Here is a 20,531-nt window from a genome sequence, read left to right as displayed (position 1 = left end):
ACAACAGTTGCCCTCTGGTATCTGGCCCAAGCTCGTCATATCTTCAAGTGTATGTGGGGGTAGAATTAAAAATCCTCATCAAACATCTACACCTTCGCACATACCCCAGCGGACTCTGATAGGGATCAATGACAGTAACTGCAGAGACACTGCCAAGCTATTGGATCAACTATAACATTCTCGCCACAATCCCAGCTCTGAAACAGGACATTTTAGGAGAGATTAAACATCAAAATCTGTTTGTTTTATATGCGATCACACGGTGTGAAGCTGGATGAACACAGCAGGCCCAGCAGCATCAGAGGAGCAGGAAAGCTTGACGTTTTGGGTTGGGACCCTTCTTTCTGAAGAAGGGTCCCGACCCAGAATTTCAATATTTCCTGCTCCTCTGATGCTGCTGGGCCTGCTGAGTTCATCCAGCTTCACACTGTGTTATCTTAGATTCTGCAGCATCGGCAGTTCCAACTATCTCTGTAATAATTGTTTTATATGCATTTGTTTCTCTCTGATATTAGCAAATAATGACCTTCCAAGCATAACTAGATATTCAAGGTGTTTAGATGCTGGTTGACGGAGGAAGGGGTGTTTACGATGACAAAATAAACATGTCATATTAATGAAGAAATCTTAATACAGTGAAATGTCCCAAGCTGATTTCACAGTCACCCAAGCAAATAATATATAATACTAGACATATTGGCTGATATTCATTAAGAGTGCCTCAATGTTTAAACGAAAAGGTTGGTTTTAAGTCTTAAAAGAGGAGAGAGAAGTAGTGAGATACAGACATTTAGAAAGGGAATTTCAGAAATAGTTTTCACTAATGGCAAGCACAAAGCTGTGTTCAATTGTCATTAAAAACTCATCTGGTTCACGAGCTTCCTTCAGGGAAAGAAATTGCCTGCCTCTACCTGGTTATCTAACATGTGACTCCAGACCTACAGCAAATAGTTGACTCTTAACTGCTCTCGAAGATTAGTTCAAGGTGAGCAGCAAATTTTGGTCTTGCCAGTGATGCTCACATCCGATTAATATTATTTTTTTTTAAAAAAGCTGAAGCCATGAACATCAATAATGGAATGAAGAAAGTTAGATATGTGTACAAGGCCAAAGTTAAATGAATGCAAAGTTCTTACATCTGTTGATTTTAATTTATTAAGTGCACCATCAGAAAGGACTTAGCTTCAGTGTTTTTTAGGCTGAATGGTTGCTCTCACCAAAGATACTAGAGTCATAGTTATACAGCACGGAAACTGACCCATCAGTCTAACTGCCCATGCCAACCTGATATCCTAAATTGATCTAGTTCCATTTGCCAGCATTTGGCCCATGTCTATCTAAACCCTTCCTGTACATATACCCATCCATTTGCCTTTCAGAGTTTTTACAAGTAATTCTCTTGTAACGTGATATTTGTGTTCTTGTGTGAACTCGCGCTATGGAAAATCACCAAACCTCTGTGGCAGAAAGTTTGCATTGTCCAAAAAGCATTACTATTCTTCAGACTTCAAGTGTTACACCAATTCACGTTAACGAAACACGTGTTATAGCAGTTCTACCAGTCTCTACCACTACTTCTGGCAGATCGCTCCATACACACACCACCTGTGCATGAAAAAGTTGCCCCTCAGGACCCTTTTATTTCTTTCCCCTCTCACCTTAAACTCTCTAGTTTTGGACTCCACCACCCTAGGAGTAAGACATTGACTGTTTACCCTGTCCTTATTCCTTATGATGTTAAAGACCTCTATAAGGTCACGCCTCAGCCTCCGACACTCCAAGGAAGAAGGCCCCAGTCTATTTAGGTTCTTTCCATAGCTCAAACCCTCATGCCTGGCAACATCCTTGTAAATCTTCTTTGAACCCTTTCAAATTTAACAACATCTTTCCTATACCTCGGAGATCAGAATTGAACGCAGCATTCTCTAAGTGGTTTAACTAATGTCCTGTACGCTGCAATATGACATCCTAACTCCTATCATCAAAGCGTGGACCAATGAAGGCAAGCATGCCAAACATCATTTTCACTACCCTGTCTACCTATGATTTCACTTTCAAAGAACTAAGCACCTGCACCCCTCGATCCCTTTATTTGGTAACACTCACCAAGGCCCTTCCATTAACTGTATAACTGCCTAGATTTGCCTCACCAAAGTACAACACTTCAGTTTTAAATTAAACTCCATCTACCACTCCTTGGCCCCTTGGTCCATTTGATCAAGGACTTATTGTACTCTGAGATAACCACCTTCACTGTCCACTACATCGCAAATTTTGGTTTCTTCTGCAAACGAATTAACCATGCCCACTATATTCAAATCCAAAACATTTCTGTAAATGACAAAAAGCAGTGGAGCCAGCACTGATCCTTGTGGTACACCACTGGTCACAGGACCTCCAGTCTGATAAGTAACCCTCCAGCCCAATCTCTATCTCTTAGCTTTATGCCAATTTTGTGTCCAATTGTCTAGCTCTCACTAGATTCCGTGTGATTTAACTTTGCTAACCTGTCTACCAAGTGGAACCTTGTCAAATGCCTTGCTGACGTCCATACTGACAATGTGCACCACTCTGCCTTCATCAGTCTTCTTTGTGACTTCTTTAAAATCTCAATCAAATTAGTGAGGTTTTAATTTCCCATGCACAAAGCCATTTTGATTATCTGTAATCAGTCCTTGCCTTTCCAAATGCATGTTAGTTCTGCCCTTCAGAATCCCCTCCAACACTGATGTCACTCTCACTGGCCTATCGTTGCCTGGCTTTTCCTTGCTACCTTTCTTCAATTATGCCACCACATTAACCAAACTCCAGTTTTCTGGCATCTCACCTTTGGCTATTTATAACACAGATAACTCAGCAAGGGGCCCAAAAACCTTTTCTCTCGCTTCCCACAAATTTCTGGAATGCACCTGATCAGATCCTGGGCATTTATCTCTTTTCTCACTATCTCTTTGGACTTCCCCTTCCCCCTTACTAGTTTAAAGCCTCCTGAGTAGCACTAGCAAATCTTCCAGCTGGATGTTGTTCTCCTCCCAGTTCAGGTGCACCCTGCCCTTCTGATACAGGCCACTTTTACCCCAGAAGAGATCCCAATGATCCAAAAATCTGAATCCCTGCTGCTTTCACCAGCTCCTTATTCCAAGCATTCACTTGCCCCCAACTCCGATTCCTACTTTCACTATCAATGGCACTGGGTGTTATCCAGACATTACCACCCTTGAGGACCTTTTTAACCTCCTGCCAAATTTCCTACATTCTCTTTGCAGAATCTCATCCTTTTCTGTTCCTATTTTGCTAGTATCAGCATGTAAAATGACCTTCTGCTGGTTACTTTCCCTTTTGAGAATATTCTGCACCGTCTCCGAAACATCCTTGACCCTAGCACCAGGGAGGCAGCACATCATTCTGATGTCTCACTGTTGACCACAGAAAGGTCTGCCTGTGCCCCCAACTAAACAGTTTCTTTGGAGCCTGACATACCCCTCATTACAGTAGAGCCAGTTTCAATACCAGAAATCTGGCTGGCAGTGCTATGTCCCCCTGAGAGGCCTTCACCAAAACTGCATATTTGTTTGAGATGAGAAAAGCCACATGAGACTCCTGCAGTACCTATTGCGCCTTTCCTAGCAGCAACTCATCTAACTTTCTAAAGCTGCCATCCATTAAATCCCCTGGTTCCTATAAACTCATTGCCTCTCACTGTCACTCCAACCAATCCGTGCGATCCAATGGCATTTTCAACCAAACACACTTCCTGCAGACGTACTCTTTAGGAGCATTGAAATTCTCCTTGATGTCTCACACCTGACAGGGAGGGCACATCACTACTTTTGTAGATGGCCATTGATTTGGAAATAAAAACGTCAGCCAGGTTTAATGTTGCCAATCACTAGCCCACTGGCTAGTGGCATTAATGCTCTGCAGCTTAGGGAAGTATAGATGTAAAATCAGGTCTTGTCGTGAATAACTTCTCAGAGTGTACTTAGCCACGAGCAAGAAAAGTGACTGGGTGGTAGAGGTGACAGACTGCAGGAAGCACTTAAGAAACAGGCCTCTGCAAATTCAGGAGAAAACTGGAGAGAGAGAGTTTACAGGATAAAGTATTTTCTGACAAATCCGGATTAGGCCTATCATGTGACTCAATGGTTTGGCTAATGAGCAAAGATTCCGATTCCTCAGAAATTTGACAAAGTGCCATGCCAGACCTTTTTTTTCGCATTTTGAAAGGGATATCAAGCTGTTTAGTCAGACTAAGGTTGTATCCTATTTATCACCCTGGTTACATAACATTGGCACACTAAATTAGCCACATCTTTCCCGAGCACATTAAGTCGTAAGTGTTGCTTTGTATTGCACTTTACTGAAAGTAATGTTCATCAACATGTCCAGTTAAGATGGTGAAAGCACATAGGAATAGGCAGGTCTTTAAGTTTCAAATGCATTAGGACAGTTTTCCACACTGCTCAAAAATTTATTCAGAACAGGACAAGATGAACGAAAATGTGATTCTTACATTTTTTTAAATAAGCTATTTTAATGGCAGTGAGTAAGTAAAAACGGCAAGGTTATTTAAAGCTCCTGTTAGATCAAAATAATCTATTGCAGTGTGGGGATGTAGGAAGGGGGTCTGCATTTAAGAAACCAATTAAAATATGTGATGCACTGTAATTATATAAATTCTACATTAATTACAATCTAATGAATAAGTTTGTGGACTACATTTTTTATATTATTCAAATACATATACTCTAGGGGTATCAATAATTCATTGCACATAAAGGCCAAATTAATTTATTTATTCAGAAAAAAAAATAGGATTCATGCTTTTCTTTTGAACAATGAAGACTCAGCATAAATAGAGCTTCTTAGGATCCAGCTGGCCTCTTTTCCCTGCGAGAGACGCATTGAATGTTCATCTGATGTGTGTGAAGATTGACACTGAACTTAACATTCAAACATGATTGGATGACATCAGTTCCACTGGAATAAAGATCTGGATGTGGCACAAGCAAGTCTAAAGCATGTCCTTGTGCCTCTGTCAGCTCCTTTATTGGTTGAATTTCACTGTTAATCTGAACAGTTGATCAGCATGAGCTTTACAGAAAGATTTCTTATTTCAAATGTATTTTTAATTTCTGCTTTGAGCAATTGCATTCTTATTTTCCTTATTGCCCAAGTTAATCATTTATACATTGAAAAGGAGGGTGGAAAGGAAGAAAAGAAACATAGGAACATAGAAGATCGGAGCAGGAGCATTCGGCCTTTCGAGCCCTCTCTGTCATTCTTCACGATCATGGCTGATCATCCAACTCAACAACCTCATCCTACTTTCTCCCCATAAGCTGTGATCCATTCACCCCAAGTTCTACATCTAGCCGTCTCTTGAGTGCATTCAATGTTCTGGCATCAACTACTTCCTGTGGGAATGAATTTCACAGGCTCATCGCTCTTTGGGTGAAGAAATGTCTCCTCATCTCCATCCTAAATGGTCTACCCCGAATCCTCATACTATGACTGGTATTTTGAGGCAAGAAAATCTTGGGATGAAACGACTAAGGGAGTTAATTGCAAAGGTGGAGCCACAAATGCTTAAATTGTAGCACCGGATGCTTGAATATAGTAACTGGGGGAAATCAAAGATAGTGAGTGTTAAGGGAGCCAAAAATGCTAATAAAGACATGATAGAGGACCTGGCTGAGTTAGGGACTGTTGTGGTCATGAGGAGATCTGAACATTAAGAGTGTGCCCCGTGTTTTAGTGTAGACATGACAGCAGTTTGTGATATTTTGGCTGACTTGTGGAAGAAGTCTAGGAAGTAGCTAAGGACACTGTTGGAAATGCCTTCTCTTGGATAAAGGATACAGGTGTGATGTTGGGTTTCAGCAGCTGAATGGCAGAGCTCATGGAGCAGTGAAGTAACTGTTCACAGCCAAAAGAAAACTGTCTTGGTATCGAGATAACACAGTGTGGAGCTGGATGAGCACGGCAGGGCAGGCAGTAGCAGAGGAGCAGGAAAGTTGACATTTTGGGAAGGTAGGTGGGATGGTGATAGGTGAATGCACATAGGGAGCGATGGGGATTGGTCAGTGGGGTGGGTGGGGCAGATAGGTGGGAGAGAAGATGGAGAAGTTGCGTCAGGTCAAGGAGACAAGGATGAGAAGCACCTCCTTGACCTGACACAATCTGTCCATTTTCTCCCCCACATATCCACCCCACCCCACTGACCGCTCCCTACCTGCACTCATCTATCACCATCCCACCTACCTTCCCCAGCCCACCCCTCCTCACTATTTATTTCTGAGCTCCCTTCCCCCCTCCTCCATTTCTCAAGAAGCGTCCCGCCCCAAAACTGCAACTTTCCTGCTCCTCTGATGCTGCCTTGCCTGCTGTGTTCCTCCAGCTCCATACTGTTATCTCTGGTTCCAGCATCTGCAGTTCTGACTATCCTGTCTAGGTATTGAATTGGACTAGGGGCAGGATAGTGAGCTTGGGATTTCCAGAGGCTGTGCAATTTCCTCACCTTTGGGATGAGCTTGAAATGACAGTCAGAAGAGTTTCTAAAGTCTTGCAAGATGTGCAGGTGTTTGTGTGGGCTTAGAAGTTTTACTATTATTTACTGCCGGCAATTTTAATTTAACCTAATTTTATATTGAATGGCAACTTCAAGTTTTAACTTCATAGTAAGAAATAGGACATTTAAAAGTCTCTGTTTAACATCATTTTGGAAAACATTGCATGTGAAGCTACATCTTAGCACAGGCATGTTTTCCTGCATGCATCTCATCTGCTTCTCATGAAGAGCAAAACTACAAAGCATCCCTTTTGCTATTTGTACCAATCTTGGGCTTCATCACTTGTTTCCCAAGGTTTTTGTTGCACTATGTGCAGAAGACCAAATTGCCTTCCAATGCCTAACACTTACTGATGGTTGGGAAAAGATTGTTTTTCAAAAGTAATGGTATTCTTGAGAATTCCACTCATGATTTTGCACAAGTAGAGAAGACTTCCATCCAGAGACTGACCAGAAATTACAATGATGTGCTTCTCTTGCTGTTATAATATTACCCTTGATGAAACTGTGTTTATATTAAACATTAGATCTTGGGTGGGCCATAAGCTGACCTTAAAATGAAGTGACTGGTGATCTCCGGAGGACTGTCCAGATATCCATGCATTGAAACTATTTCCACTGGCCACTATTTAAAAATAGACTGCCTTATATTGAGTATATATGGAGTCTATCCCACCCTGAAAAATTTAAAATATAGCAATTGGGAGTAGTACTTTGTACGAGCAAATGAACATATTTATACAGTGATCACTCTTGAGCAAGAGTTAGGCAGTTCAAACAACATGCTATCTCCTCAGAAGTCTAACATCAATGATGTCAATCTAACCCCATTGGAAGAGTGAGGAAGAATCAGTAAGCTTTCCAACAAAGTTATGTTGCATCTTTTCTCTTAGATTACAAGCATTTAGGTGAAATGAATTTAATACACAGTTTCTGAATTCAATCAATTCGGATTGTGGAAGTTTTGAAGTTGGCATGAATCTCAGACCAATAAAATATCAGAGATAATGGGAACTGCAGATGCTGGAGAATTCCAAGATCGTAAAATGTGAGGCTGGATGAACACAGCAGGCCAAGCAGCATCTCAGGAGCACAAAAGCTGACGTTTCGGGCCTAGACCCTTCATCAGAGAGGGGGATGGGGAGAGGGAACTGGAATAAATAGGGAGAGAAGGGGAGGCGGACCGAAGATGGAGAGTAAAGAAGATAGGTGAAGAGGAGAGTATAGGTGGGGAGGTAGGGAGGGGATAGGTCAGTCCAGGGAAGATGGACAGGTCAAGGAGGTGGGATGAGGTTAGTAGATAGATGGGGGTGTGGCTTGGGGTGGGAGGAAGGGATGGGTGAGAGGAAGAACCGGTTAGGGAGATATCATTGTTTTTCCAAAATGATGCTCTAGAATGGAGTCTCACTCGTGGTCAGTTATATAAGCCATTGTTAAAGTGTTATTTATCAATTTCACCTTGTGATGCATGAGACTGCTTGTAATTTTGAAAGTATGCCCTGTATGAGCTTAATTGTATATTGGATTATTCTGTAATGCTTTTTGTGATAGAAAGGAATATTTCATTTTGACAGTGGTATTCTTTGTTCATTCTTTGATTTGGATTTACAACTTCAGGCTTTGAGGAAATTCTCATTCAGGCAAAAAATATGTGTTTTTTGTTGTACAATATTGATGTGTTAATACCAGTGAACAGAAAAGGAAAAGCGTTTGTGTGTCCATTGTGAAATTTTAATTTAAAAAATAATACAATGGTGTCTCATCTGATCTCCCCTCTGTAACTTACTGTTTCTAAAGATGTTATAATTCATTGTTTTTTTTTTAAATAAGGGACCAAATCTAAATCAAACAAGTGTGCATAAGTCACTCAGAGATAGTAAGAACTGCCAATGCTGGAGTCAGAGACAACACAGTGCGGAGCTGGAGGAACACAGCAGACTGGGTAGCATCAGAGGAACGGGAAAATTGACATTTCGGGATGGGACCCTTCTTGGTATATCATTGTCTGTTTTAAACTAAATGATGGATAATGAATACCTGGTGGGAGTCAGTTGAAGCAAAGTCATTTTTGGGTGGGAAGGAGTCACGTTTAATGTTTAATAAAAACATGAAAGCAGTTTACAACTATTGAACCTCGAGATTTTACCACATAGCCTGTGTTTCGAATGAACCCATTGATTACATTATCGAGACCTCAAGAAAAAATCAACAGGTGCTTTTAAAAGAGGGTACAAATGGAGTCTTAGAGTGAAAATAAAACACCCAGGAATGAGAAATAGGCTGCAGTGCTTTCTTCTTTATTCTTGGCCTTCATCAAGCACACACCACAAATTCAACAGCAGTTCAGACACCAGCAAAACAACATTTGTCACTGTCATATCAACATATTTATTAATATCAAACAGAGTAGAATTTAAACATCAGCAAAAAAAAACTACTGTGATTTTGGCTTTGAATAGATAAGTGTAGAAATGTCAGCCTGTTATTGGGTAGAATTGTCATAATGTGGGATAGACTTTAGGATAGAGATTCATTCGCCAGATTCTTTTCACTCACTCGTCTTTGAAGAATTTAACCTGGCGGCAGGAGTGAGGGGAAGTTGAGGGTTGGCCCATTGTTCACTTTCTTTTTTTTAATCCCATCAGTAGCAACCACGACTAAAGCTGCACTTCCAGTGATCTTGTCCCAAGCACTGGAATCATACCCTAAACCTTTCCTCCTTACGATGCCTCTTTCCTCTTTCAGACCCCAGTTGAAACGTGTTTGTTTGACTGAGCTTTTACTCACCTATGTTGGAATGACTCCTTCTTTGGATCAGTGCCAAATTTCAGCAGATAATGTTCTTGTGATTCACTTTGAGACATTTAGGACATGAAAATGCAATATGAGTGCAGGATGTTGTTTTAAGTGGTATCAGCATCCAGCCTATAAAGTAAATCCCAGTCTATAACGTAAATACCTACCCCAAGCCCCTAATTTAGGCAGGCAGAAATTTTACTTCACCTCACCTTTTACTCACTTCCAACAACTGAGCAGAATCCTGAAGGTCTACACTTGAAATACCCAATTAATTAAAAACACAAAAAACAAGAAGCTGGTTTGAGCTGCTGCTTTATGTACATGCACAGATTTGTGTTTTCGTACAACTTGTTCCAGCCCTATCATTGTTAATTTATTGGTTTCTGTCTGTAACTCAGAATGTTAGATTTGCTGTGTAATAATGAGCATAATCTCTACTCTAAATTAATCTATAGCCTATTCATTTTTAAAGCAGGTTATCACAGAGCAGTTCATAGTTAATATTCATTAAGGCTCCCAACATACTTTATACAGACTGGTTTTATCTGTATTAAGTCTTAATTCATATTAAATCTAAATTAATAGGTTTTGTGTCGCTGGAACTGGTAGGCAATTTGGTTTCATTAAAAGCCAGTATAATAGACATATACTGTTGATGTGGATTTAAGTCGATCTGCCATACAGATGCAATTTAGGCAGTAGACTTGAACAAAACTGGAAATTAGCACATTTAGTATTCTCAAGACATAAATACACATCGTTTTCTGTGAAGTGTCTACCTCCCTGGAATGTTAATGCTGATTAATAAACGGCAGAGCCAAGTTTTTTACTTCAGCGAAGGCAAGCCATTTACTTTGGCTATTTGAGCAAAGGTTTAGGTCCCTTTTCTGGGCAGGAGGCAGAAAAGGACCAGTTGTGCAAGGACAATATCCCCTACCCTAAAAATGCCTAAAATGCCTCCGGTGCTATGTTGGCTTTGGATCATATTCAGGCAGCTATCTTAAACCTTTTGTCCCTTATGACTATTAACGAGGGAGCTTAAAGCCCAATTTGCCAAATACAAATAACACCCTCTTCCAAATATTGGGAAGCTCGAAGCAAAGTGAGTACTGTTGGGAATGTTTAAAAAAATACTCATTCCAATGCCAGCCTTAGCCAACTCAGCATTTTTAGCTTGGAATTGTCGCATATTGTGCACTTCAGGAGCCTTCAACATTAATGCCATTCCCAATTCTGTATAAAGGCAGCCAAAGACCCAATTTGTTCTGGAAAGGAGAAGATGAAAATCAAAGTGGCTCATTTTCTGCTAGAGTTTCCTATTAGAGTTAATTGCTCCCAGCATGGTGCTAAAGTCATGAAAGTGGTAAGACACATGTTCTTCAGCCTCATTTTGAAAGGTGAAATGCCATTATGGAAAACTAAAAAAGAAGAAAAATAATAAGATCATTGTGTTTTACTTTATGAAACTATAAGTAATTTATTGTCCTGTAAACTTCATGGACAAATGAAAACAATTATTCAAACTGCGCATTTAGATAAATAGTCAAAAGAAAAAAAGACACATATTTTTGCTTGAAGGATGGATGTTCACAGTTTTTTTTATTAAGCAACATTTAATTTTGTTTTGTGAGTAGAGCAGCTAATAGTGGATGAAATGCTGGCGCATGAAGACTCTTTTCTGTAAATTCTTTTTAGCTTTGTTAGTTTTTGGATGAACAATGAATCTTGATAATATTACTGGGAACATTTATCTGGATAGTTGTGTCCCATGAGCAAGTAAGCTGGTCATTATTCACAGTGGTACTATTAACAATGCCTGTCAGTTGTTTATGGGCACAGACTTACTCAAGTAAAGGTATAATTCTTGCGGCAAGTGCCTCACAATGTTGAATTCATCTGACACTCCAAGTCAAAGATATCATTGTTATTCCTTGTTCAATCCGAGAAAAAAATGACAATCAACAGAAAGACAGAAATCAACAAAGCAGCAAGTGAAAATTCCTGATAACGTTTGACGTTTTTGTATGATCAATACTCTCAGTGACAGCAGGGTGGATATTTATTTTGGAGTTAGATTATCAGCATGGATCATCTACCTGTTATACAATCAAATGACACTCTTTACCCAGACAATGTTCACAATGTGGCTGGGGCCCACTGCCACAAGGAGTTAATGGAGAGTTATAGCTCAACTGCCTTTGAGGAGAAGAGACACATGCGTGAGGGAGGTTAGCTGAAATGGGGTGGAGGGAGGCTGATGTGACATGCATTTACCAGCATGGGGAAGTTGAGGGAAAGCTCCTAATTTTGCTGTAAATATTAAGTACCTCCGTGCAATTAATTTTCCCAATTAAATCAATGAGATGATAGTCATGCACTCTAACCTCACAAGATTACAGTCCCTTCTACCCACTTGCAGGGATAATGAAAATTTACTCCCAATACCTGTATATCTTAAAATTTCTGTACTTAATTCCTTGTAGCCTGATGATGATTTTCCAATGTTTCTATCACATCCCATCACATTTCACATCAATGTGCCCAGAAATACATTCCCATTCTATCTCTTTTTGGCCATTGTTTTCAATTGAAAGGCGGTTCTCTGACCATTGCTCTGTGACCTACAAGGTGTCAGAAACAAATAGCAGGCAAAAGCTGATCTTTTTTTCCATCAAAGTCATAAGGTAGTTCTGGTCATTTGGAAACTAATTGGACTTGTTGATTCCAATTTCAACACACGTGAAATGGATATGAAAATTTCACTTTTGTGCGTATGGATAATTGGGCCAAGGTGTTCAACTGAGAAAAATGAATGGGTTTTGATCTGATGGTGCTTGTCTGAAATATCAGATTCCGAATACAACCTCAGTCCCAGCTTGACCAGTCAAATCTTTAACTGAGGTGGGAAGGTGGTTGTATGGATAAACCCTCTCTAAAATGATGACGCGTGCACTCCACATTGTTGCTTTTTTGGAATGCAGCTATTTTAAACATTACCATGGTGTGATGCCAGTTATGTAGGCCGTATGTCCCAATGGTTAATGGAACATATCAAGCTGCATACCATATTGATTCACAGGGGGCAGCATGCTCATCCAGCTCATTTATTAAATATTCCAGACCATGCTAAAAGTGACACTGGAAACCAATTTAAGATTGCCTGAAGAAGGGTCTAGGCCTGAAACGTCAGCCTTCCTGCTCCTCTGATGCTGCTTGGCCTGCTGTGTTCATCCAGCTCTACACATTTTTACCTCTTTTTTTTAAGATTATCAATTGAGCCCATAGTCAGGTGCATTTGCCTGTGCTAGAAGGTGCAGAAGTACAAATACACAACCCTGTTTTTAAGAAGTTGAAACAAACTTATTTATACATTAAGCCCTGACCAAACTACCTGCAAGGTCCTGAAAATTCATATTAGAGTTCACTGTTCATGCTGAATCCCTATTGCAGTTACAGCTCAACCAATCATCACCCTCTTCTCATGCTGCATGGAAATAACATCTCTTATCTTCTAATCAGTTTCTTCAATCCTAGTTCTGATGAGGGCAAGACAAAATAACTCCTTTTCGCAATGTTGAAGATTTTTTGTACCATCATTAATGCAGCTATTGATGGCTGCTTTCCTGACATCTTGAGAAACTTGACAGCCACATCCAGTTAAGACTTCATTAGATCCCAGAAGATGAGTCTTATACATCCACCTTTTGGATCCAGCATGGCTGCCCAGGCAAAGCTGAAGATTTGACAGCTCTGTACCCTGTCTTCCTGATGAGGCTCCCTGATTGCCTCCAACAGAGCACAGACTTCCCCACTTCAAGTTTCCAACTTACTTTTCATCAGGCAACCCTCCTCTTCCCTCCCCTATCAGCTACTCCCGAGGTTTCCATTCGCTCCTGCCTGATGCTTGCAACTGTTACATCCCTCCCTAACTAAGGTTTCCAAGGTTCCAATTGCACCACCAACCCCTGCAAAAGAAAAGCCAGCTTCCAAGAATCAATGCTTCCTAATTCAGATTCTGACCCATTCACTCATAATTATTCAGTCTGATTCATTAAGGAGCAGCTGAGCTCCCTCCCACACAGCTAGCCTTAAAGACTCAATCTGCACTGTTCAACTGTTCGGGCAACAGGAACTTGCCAAGCCTATGGACACAGTTGATCAGTTGGTGACATTCCTTAAGCCCTCAAAACGAAATCGAACTGATCTCAAGCTGGTGCAAATAAACAGTTTGAAAAGAGTTTGTATCAGAGATAATGGGAACTGCAGATGCTGGAGAATCCAAGATAACAAAGTGTGGAGCTGGATGAACACAGCAGACCAAGCAACATCTCAGGAGCACAAAAGCTGACGTTTCGGGCCTAGACCCTTCATCAGAGAGGGGGATGGGGAGAGGGAACTGGAATAAATAGGGAGAGAGGGGGTGGTGGACCGAAGATGGAGAGTAAAGAAGATAGGTAGAGAGGAGAGTATAGGTGGGGAGGTAGGGAGGGAATAGGTCAGTCCAGGGAAGATGGACAGGTCAAGGAGGCGAGATGAGGTGGTAGGTAGGAAATGGAGGTGCGGCTTGAGGTGGGAGGAAGGGATGGGTGAGAGGAAGAACAGTTTAGGGAAGCAGAGACAGGCTGGGCTGGTTTTGGGATGTAGTGGGGGGAGGGGATGAGCTGGGCTGGTTTTGTGATGCAGTGGGGGGGAGGGGACGAGCTGAGCTGGTTTTGTGATGCAGTGGGGGGAGGGGAAGAACTGGGCTGGTTTTGGGATGCAGTGGGGGGAGGGGATGAGCTGGGCTGGTTTTGTGATGCAGTGGGGGGAGGGGAAGAACTGGGCTGGTTTTGGGATGCAGTGGGGGGAGGGGATGAGCTGGGCTGGTTTTGTGATGCAGTGGGGGGAGGGGAAGAACTGGGCTGGTTGTGGGATGCGGTGGGGGAAGGGGAGATTTTGAAGCTTGTGAAGTCCACGTTGATACCATTGGGCTGCAGGGTTCCCAAGCGGAATATGAGTTGCTGTTCCTGCAACCTATCCCCTCCCTACCTCCCCACCTATACTCTCCTCTCCACCTATCTTGTTTTCTCTCCATCTTCGGTCGGCCTCCCCCTCTCTCCCTATTTATTCCAGTTCCCTCTCCCCATCCCCCTCTCTGATGAAGGATCTAGGCCCAAAACGTCAGCTTTTGTGCTCCTGAGATGCTGCTTGGCCTGCTGTGTTCATCCAGCTCCACACTTTGTCATCTTGAAAAGAGTTTGTGGTGTGGAGTTGGCAAAACTGGTGGAGACATTTGTCTTTGTAAATCATTTTCTGGAGTTTGTTGAGGCTATTTCACCATCCTGCACTACTCTGCAGTTGTCAATGGAAGCCATTATTCTGTGAGAAAAGGAGGTGTTGCATATTATGAGGAAGGGAGGATGGATGATAGACTTAGCTTCTGTCACTGCTGCTTTGCTGTCACCTATCTGCTGCCTGATCGTAGAAGGAGGGTACTGAGTCTTCCCTCTGTGCAACCCTGATGGATGGCAGGTGTTGAGTTTCTGGCTAAAGTTGGAAATTGGGCAGAGGATATGGAAGGAATGCTGATGAACTCACATTGTGTTCTCTTTCCTATCGTGCAGGTAGCAGCGATGGCTCCTGGGATAAAGATAAACTGCAGTCTCCCACTGGCCCATCCTCACAGGGGTCTGTCAGTCATCCTCCCCTCTCCAACCAGCACAACCTCGCAGCAAACCACTCCCTCAACTCCCTGCAGCAGAACCACTTATTACCCAATGGTGAGGACAACTTTCTGTGTCATCAGATGTCCTTGTACATGCCATTTTCTTTTATTTTTGTGAACCAATCCATGTTGAATAAGAATGGTGAATGCGCAGCTCATGTAGCCCTGTGTCATAGACACCACTGTATCGTCAATCTGTCAAATGTTGCCAGCAACTATTGATCACAAAGCAGAAATTACTATCAACTGTTTCTGAGCGATATTCATTTCATGAATAGAAATTACAATTCAAATCTAAGATTTACTTTTAAAAGAGCAAATTGCAGATAGATGCATTTGATAAAGCAAATCTGCACTTTGTCTTTTAATTAATTATGTTCAGCATCACGACACACCTTGGTCAGAAGATGATTCACCTCACCATCCCGATGCCATTCAAGAGCAAACCCTCAACCCCTGCCCCGCCCCCCCGCCAACCTCCCACAGCCTCAGGAAGCAAATTCCACCAGAAATAGGCTTGCTTTTTGCAAGGCAGCCCCACAGCTGTAACACATTATGTGTGACAAATATTGCCTATTGGTGGGAATTCTACCTCTTAGTTGGGAGGAGTCCAGCCCTCAGAAGCTGCCAGTCAGCCCAATTGGCTAGCAGCTTCACCACTCCTGGTAGTGCCAAACCTCATCAGTGGGACAACAGGAGTGCAGAAAGAGGGCCAAACTGGATCGTGGTTGCCCCAAGTGGCAAATCCTGGAGTCTTATGATGGGAAGGGATTCTAGAGTTTACGTTGGGGGCTGAGGTATGTGAGCGTGTGGAGCTAGGCTCTACTGAATAGGAGAGTAAGATGGCATCTCTGGGAGGGTGACATTGCTTCCATGCACACAGGGTAACCCACGAATAACTGACAGCATCACCCACCCCACCTCCATCCTTTCCGTATTGTTCTTGTTTGACCTTTGAAAAACAGGCTGGACATTCAGAGCTGCAACAGCCAAATTTCAGAGTGGACAAGGCATTTATTGGGGCCTGTTGAACTTTTCAGCAAGTTCAACTCACCCCTTAACCATTACTTACATATGTCAGGCAGACTGCCAATTTCAGTAACCATCCGTGCTTCCTATTATGAGGATGAATGAAGGATGAGTGGGAAAGTGATGGGTTGAAAAGAGATATTTCACATGCCTCCCCAACAAAATGTACTCAAAGGGGCATGTAATATCCAGCCTTTTTGTAGTAGGACTCACAAACATGGGCTTGTGAGAATCCAGGAGCTTGTAATAAATACATATCAATCAGAGCTGTGAAAATTATATAATAAAAACCAAAAGATCTGTGGATGCTGTAAATCAGAAACAAAAACAGAAATTGCTGGAAAAGCTCAGCAAGTCTGGCAGCATCTGTGAAGGAAAGATCAGAGTTAACGTTTCAGGTCCAGTGATCCTTCCTCAGAACCTTCCTCAGGCTTCTCAGGGACAGTCACCTGACCCAAAATGTTAACTCTGAATTTTTTCTTCACAGACACTGCCAGACTTGCTGAGCTTCTGTTTTTGCTGTGACACCTATCTCTTATTCTGATCGTTGCCTCTGCCGGTAGAAGAAAATTTATAGTGTCTTCAAGTCCAGGTTTTTTTAAAGTAATATTCAGTTTCAGTACATTTTCATTAATTGGTTTTTGACTCCACACTTCTATTGACATCGCTCAATTCAATCTTTTGACAGAACATGATCTGATTGTTACTTAAGCTTGCTTGTTACTCTTCCTTCAGAAGTCCTTACTGAATTACACTGCCTTGTGTAAAATGGAAATACTTGATTTTCATATTCTACCACTTTTTAATTTTGAATTCATGATCCCTGGAGTTTGGGGCCTTTGCAACAGTGAGCCAGTTTCTCAGGTTGTAGTATGAGGCTGAGAATTTTAGAGTAAGCAAACTCACCTCTTGACTTTCCAATGGCTGCCAGCCATTTGCAGGCTACAGGTCAGATGTGTGATAACAGTACAATCCACTGGCCTGAATCAGCGCAGCTTCAACAGCACTCAAGAACTGACCACTGTTTTCGAGATGCTTCATTATTAATATATTTAAAAATTCATGCCCAAGAATTTTGACAGTGTTTCAATTGGATACCCGAATACAATTTTTTTTCAAAAAATGTCACAAAGAGGACTTGGGGACATTTACATTTTATAAACTTCTTTGAAGTTCTTCTTCTCATGGACCAAGTTAAATCCTTGGACTTGTTCATTCGAAATTCACATGCCCAAGTTTATGGCTTTGTCATAGATATTACTTGGAGTTCTGTTGGGGTGCTATCTAATGAGAGAGACAGAAGGTACCCAACTCATCCTATATCTTTCTGAGCAAAGTCTCTTAGAGTGCTCAATGTACGATTTGAAAAACTGCAGCTATTCTCCTGAAAAGCCTCTGAATCATTGACATCTCCTGACTCACTGTGCTTAAAAGCCCCAGTGTTGAGTGCCAGAATGCTGACCAAAAGTGTTCTAGAACTCTCATACCTTACCCTCTCTGTTCTTCAATGTTTTCTTCCAATTTTTAAAAAAATCTCTGCAGGTGGAGTTGTTTTTTCCTTTAAGTGGTGTTGCAGGTAGCAGTAGTTGAGATACTGTGTAGAGGTGTAAATGCTTATTTTCTGAAGAAAGGTCTAGGCCCAAAATGTCAGCCTTCCTGCTCCTCTGATGCTGCTTGGCCTGCTGTGTTCATCCAGCTCTACACCTTGTTATCTAAGCACTTATACTGTCTTTTTGAAATTGTGCATCAATCGGCTTTACAGACTTACTGAATATGCTGTTTTCACAATGAATCAAAACTTTAGCATTAAAGAAACCTCTGCTTTTTAAAATTTTATACCAAATACACATCAGGTATATAATTGCCATTTCAGTAATTGGGTTAAGTATTTAAATTTGTTTCATGACCAGCGAACTGCTAGAACTTGAGACTCACACTGCAGTCCTCCAACTACAGTCATAACAACGCCATCGAGGACAACATAGCCCCTTTTGATTGGCACCCTAACCACCATGTTAAATATTCATTTGCTTTCACCACTGCACAGTTGCTGCAGTGTGTAGCATTTACAAGACGCACTGCAGCCGCCATCTCCTTCAATAGCACCTTACAAACCTACAACCTCTACCTAGAAGTACAAGGGCAGCAGTTATATTGGAACAGCACCACTTGTAAGTCCTCCTCTAAGCCATACACTATTCTGACCAGGAAATATAGCAATGATACTTTGCTGTTGTTGGATCATGTAAGACAACTTCCTGACAGCATCACACGCACATTTTGTAACGTTCTCAAGATTCAAACATCTCCTATTTTTCAAGTTGGTCTTCTCCATCTGGGTTCCCTTGCTCCCAGTTCAATTTTCAGTCAATCTGCTCTTTACAGTGTTTTAAATAACATTATAGAAACATTACAATAATTGTTATTGCTTAGATTGAAGGAACTTCATTTGATAACACTTCTCTTTTAAAAGAAATTTTCCATGCTGATCATCCCTTGCATTTTTGCAGTTCCGTTTAGTCATTGTGTAAATGCTATAAATCTTTGCACATAAAACATAATATTTGTTTTTTTTCTATTTCTGCTTTTCACGATGATGTATTTACTGGGATTACTATTTGATGGCTAACTTGGTGTAATGGTGCATGTCAAAGTTGGTTTGGAATCTGAATTGCTGTAACAATGTGCACTTGTTGCAGTCTGAAGCTATGAATAGTGATAGTAAAGGCTTTAATGTTCTTCCCACCACATGGCTTCCTGCTTTCACCACCTGCCACTGGCATATGTTGGAAGAACTTCAGGTCGATACTCAATCTGTTTGGCCATGTTATGAACTTGCCTTTCTCAGCCATCGAGACATGAGGTGGGACTTGAACCTTTGTCTTCTGCCTCAGAGGCGTAGGCTTTACCCGTTGCACTCAAGACCTGATCCAAAACAGCACATTTGTTGTCCGCTACTATCAGCCTTTAAAATGTTTCAGTTGAAGCGTGCTGGCAAACATTAATTTAAATCCATATTAAAAATAATACGTGCATCAACTTCCAAGTATTTATGATAGAAGCTAAAATATTTAGCTCTCAAATATTTTGGTCCTGGACTTTGGATTTGTTTATCTCTGTCTCTAACTTCTTCTTATTTTTAGTTAATTAATTTGTGTCTTCAGCGCTTTCCTCCACTGTTTTGCAGCAACAATATGGACTTCTCAAAATAACAAACAGTGCTTCATCAGTTTTTATCAGCAATGACCCTTACAGGAACTTAAGCAGAGAAATTGATCTCCTCTATCCCATTGTTTTATTTGGAAACGCACTCAAAATGACCAATAACTCAAGGTCATCAGAAAGTTACTGTGGTGTAATGGTTAGCACGCTGGTTCCCAAGCTCTGTGATCCAAGTTTGAATCTGCAGGCAACTGCAGCCTCACAGCGCCAGGAACCCGGGTTCGATTCCATCCTCGGGTAAATGTCTGTGTGGAGTTTGCACATCTCTCCCTGTGTCTGCGTGGGTCTCCTCCCACAGTCCAAAGATGTGCAGGCTAGGTGGATCAGCCATGCTAAATTGCCCGTTGTGTTCAGGGAATTGTGGGTTATAGTGGGTTGCATCTGGGTGGGATGCTCCAAGGGGCTGTGTGGATTTACTGGGCTGAAGGGCCTGTTTCCACACTGTAGGGAATCTAATCTAAAAAGCAGGTGACACTATACTGGCCTCTGTTGAGCTGCAGTCATCTGGGATGGCCAACGAAAACAAGTGTTAGACAACTCTCACAAATAAATGAAGATGGTGATTATTTTTGGAGGAAGCAGTAGCATTATCGTAATGGTACTAGGCGAGTAATCCAGAAGGCCGTGCTAATGCTCTGGGAACATTTGTTTCAAATTCTGCCACACAGTAACTGATGAAATTTAAATTTGATTAATCTGGAACTGAAAGCAAGTCTTTGTAATGTTTCTATGAAACTACCATCAATTGTTCCAAAAAATCATCTGATTCACTGATTTTCTTCAGGGAAGGAAGTCTGCCAACTTTACCTTTTCTGGTATACATGTGACACCAGATTCACGTGGTTGACTCTTAACTGCCCTCTGAAATTGCCTTGGAAGCCCTTCGGCTCAAGGGCACCTAGGGATAGGCGACAAAGAGAGGATGTTTTTTTCTTTTAAAGAGTCGTCATTTTAAATTACTTTATAATACCATAGCTGTCCTGTTTTCTCATTCCTTCCTTTCTTGAAAATGTTGGCATGTTTTTAGCTCTTGGAATGTGCCATGTGAAACATGACAACTTTGGTGTATTTCCCAAACAATTATTGCCCCAAATTGGTGAGTCTCAACAAGGTATTTTGCTGTAAATAACACCACCTTAATTGAAACTGATCTTGCCTGAATGAAAAAGCCACACATGCATGGGTCAGTTTTCAAGCCAAGGTGAT

At 41.5% G+C, this 20,531-nt stretch overlaps 1 protein-coding gene across 4 annotated transcripts in view; it reads left to right on the top strand.

Moving 5' to 3' along the window:
• LOC125453139 (dachshund homolog 1-like) overlaps positions 1 to 20,531 on the top strand; it is a 583,370-nt gene that overhangs the window by 425,510 nt on the left and 137,329 nt on the right. For 2 of the 4 annotated variants that reach the window (XM_048532306.2, XM_048532307.2), the window contains one exon: positions 14,974 to 15,129. The exons of the other annotated variants lie outside the window; for them this stretch is intronic. In XM_048532306.2, coding sequence (XP_048388263.1) covers positions 14,974 to 15,129 — 156 coding nt within the window. The remainder of the gene's footprint in view (positions 1 to 14,973; positions 15,130 to 20,531) is intronic. 4 annotated transcript variants of the gene reach the window in all.

Source organism: Stegostoma tigrinum, chromosome 6 (genome assembly GCF_030684315.1).
Source record: "Stegostoma tigrinum isolate sSteTig4 chromosome 6, sSteTig4.hap1, whole genome shotgun sequence".
Classification (NCBI taxonomy): Eukaryota; Metazoa; Chordata; class Chondrichthyes; order Orectolobiformes; family Stegostomatidae; genus Stegostoma; species Stegostoma tigrinum.
Note: the sequence above shows the minus strand (reverse complement) of the source record. Positions and strands in the feature narration are given on the sequence as shown.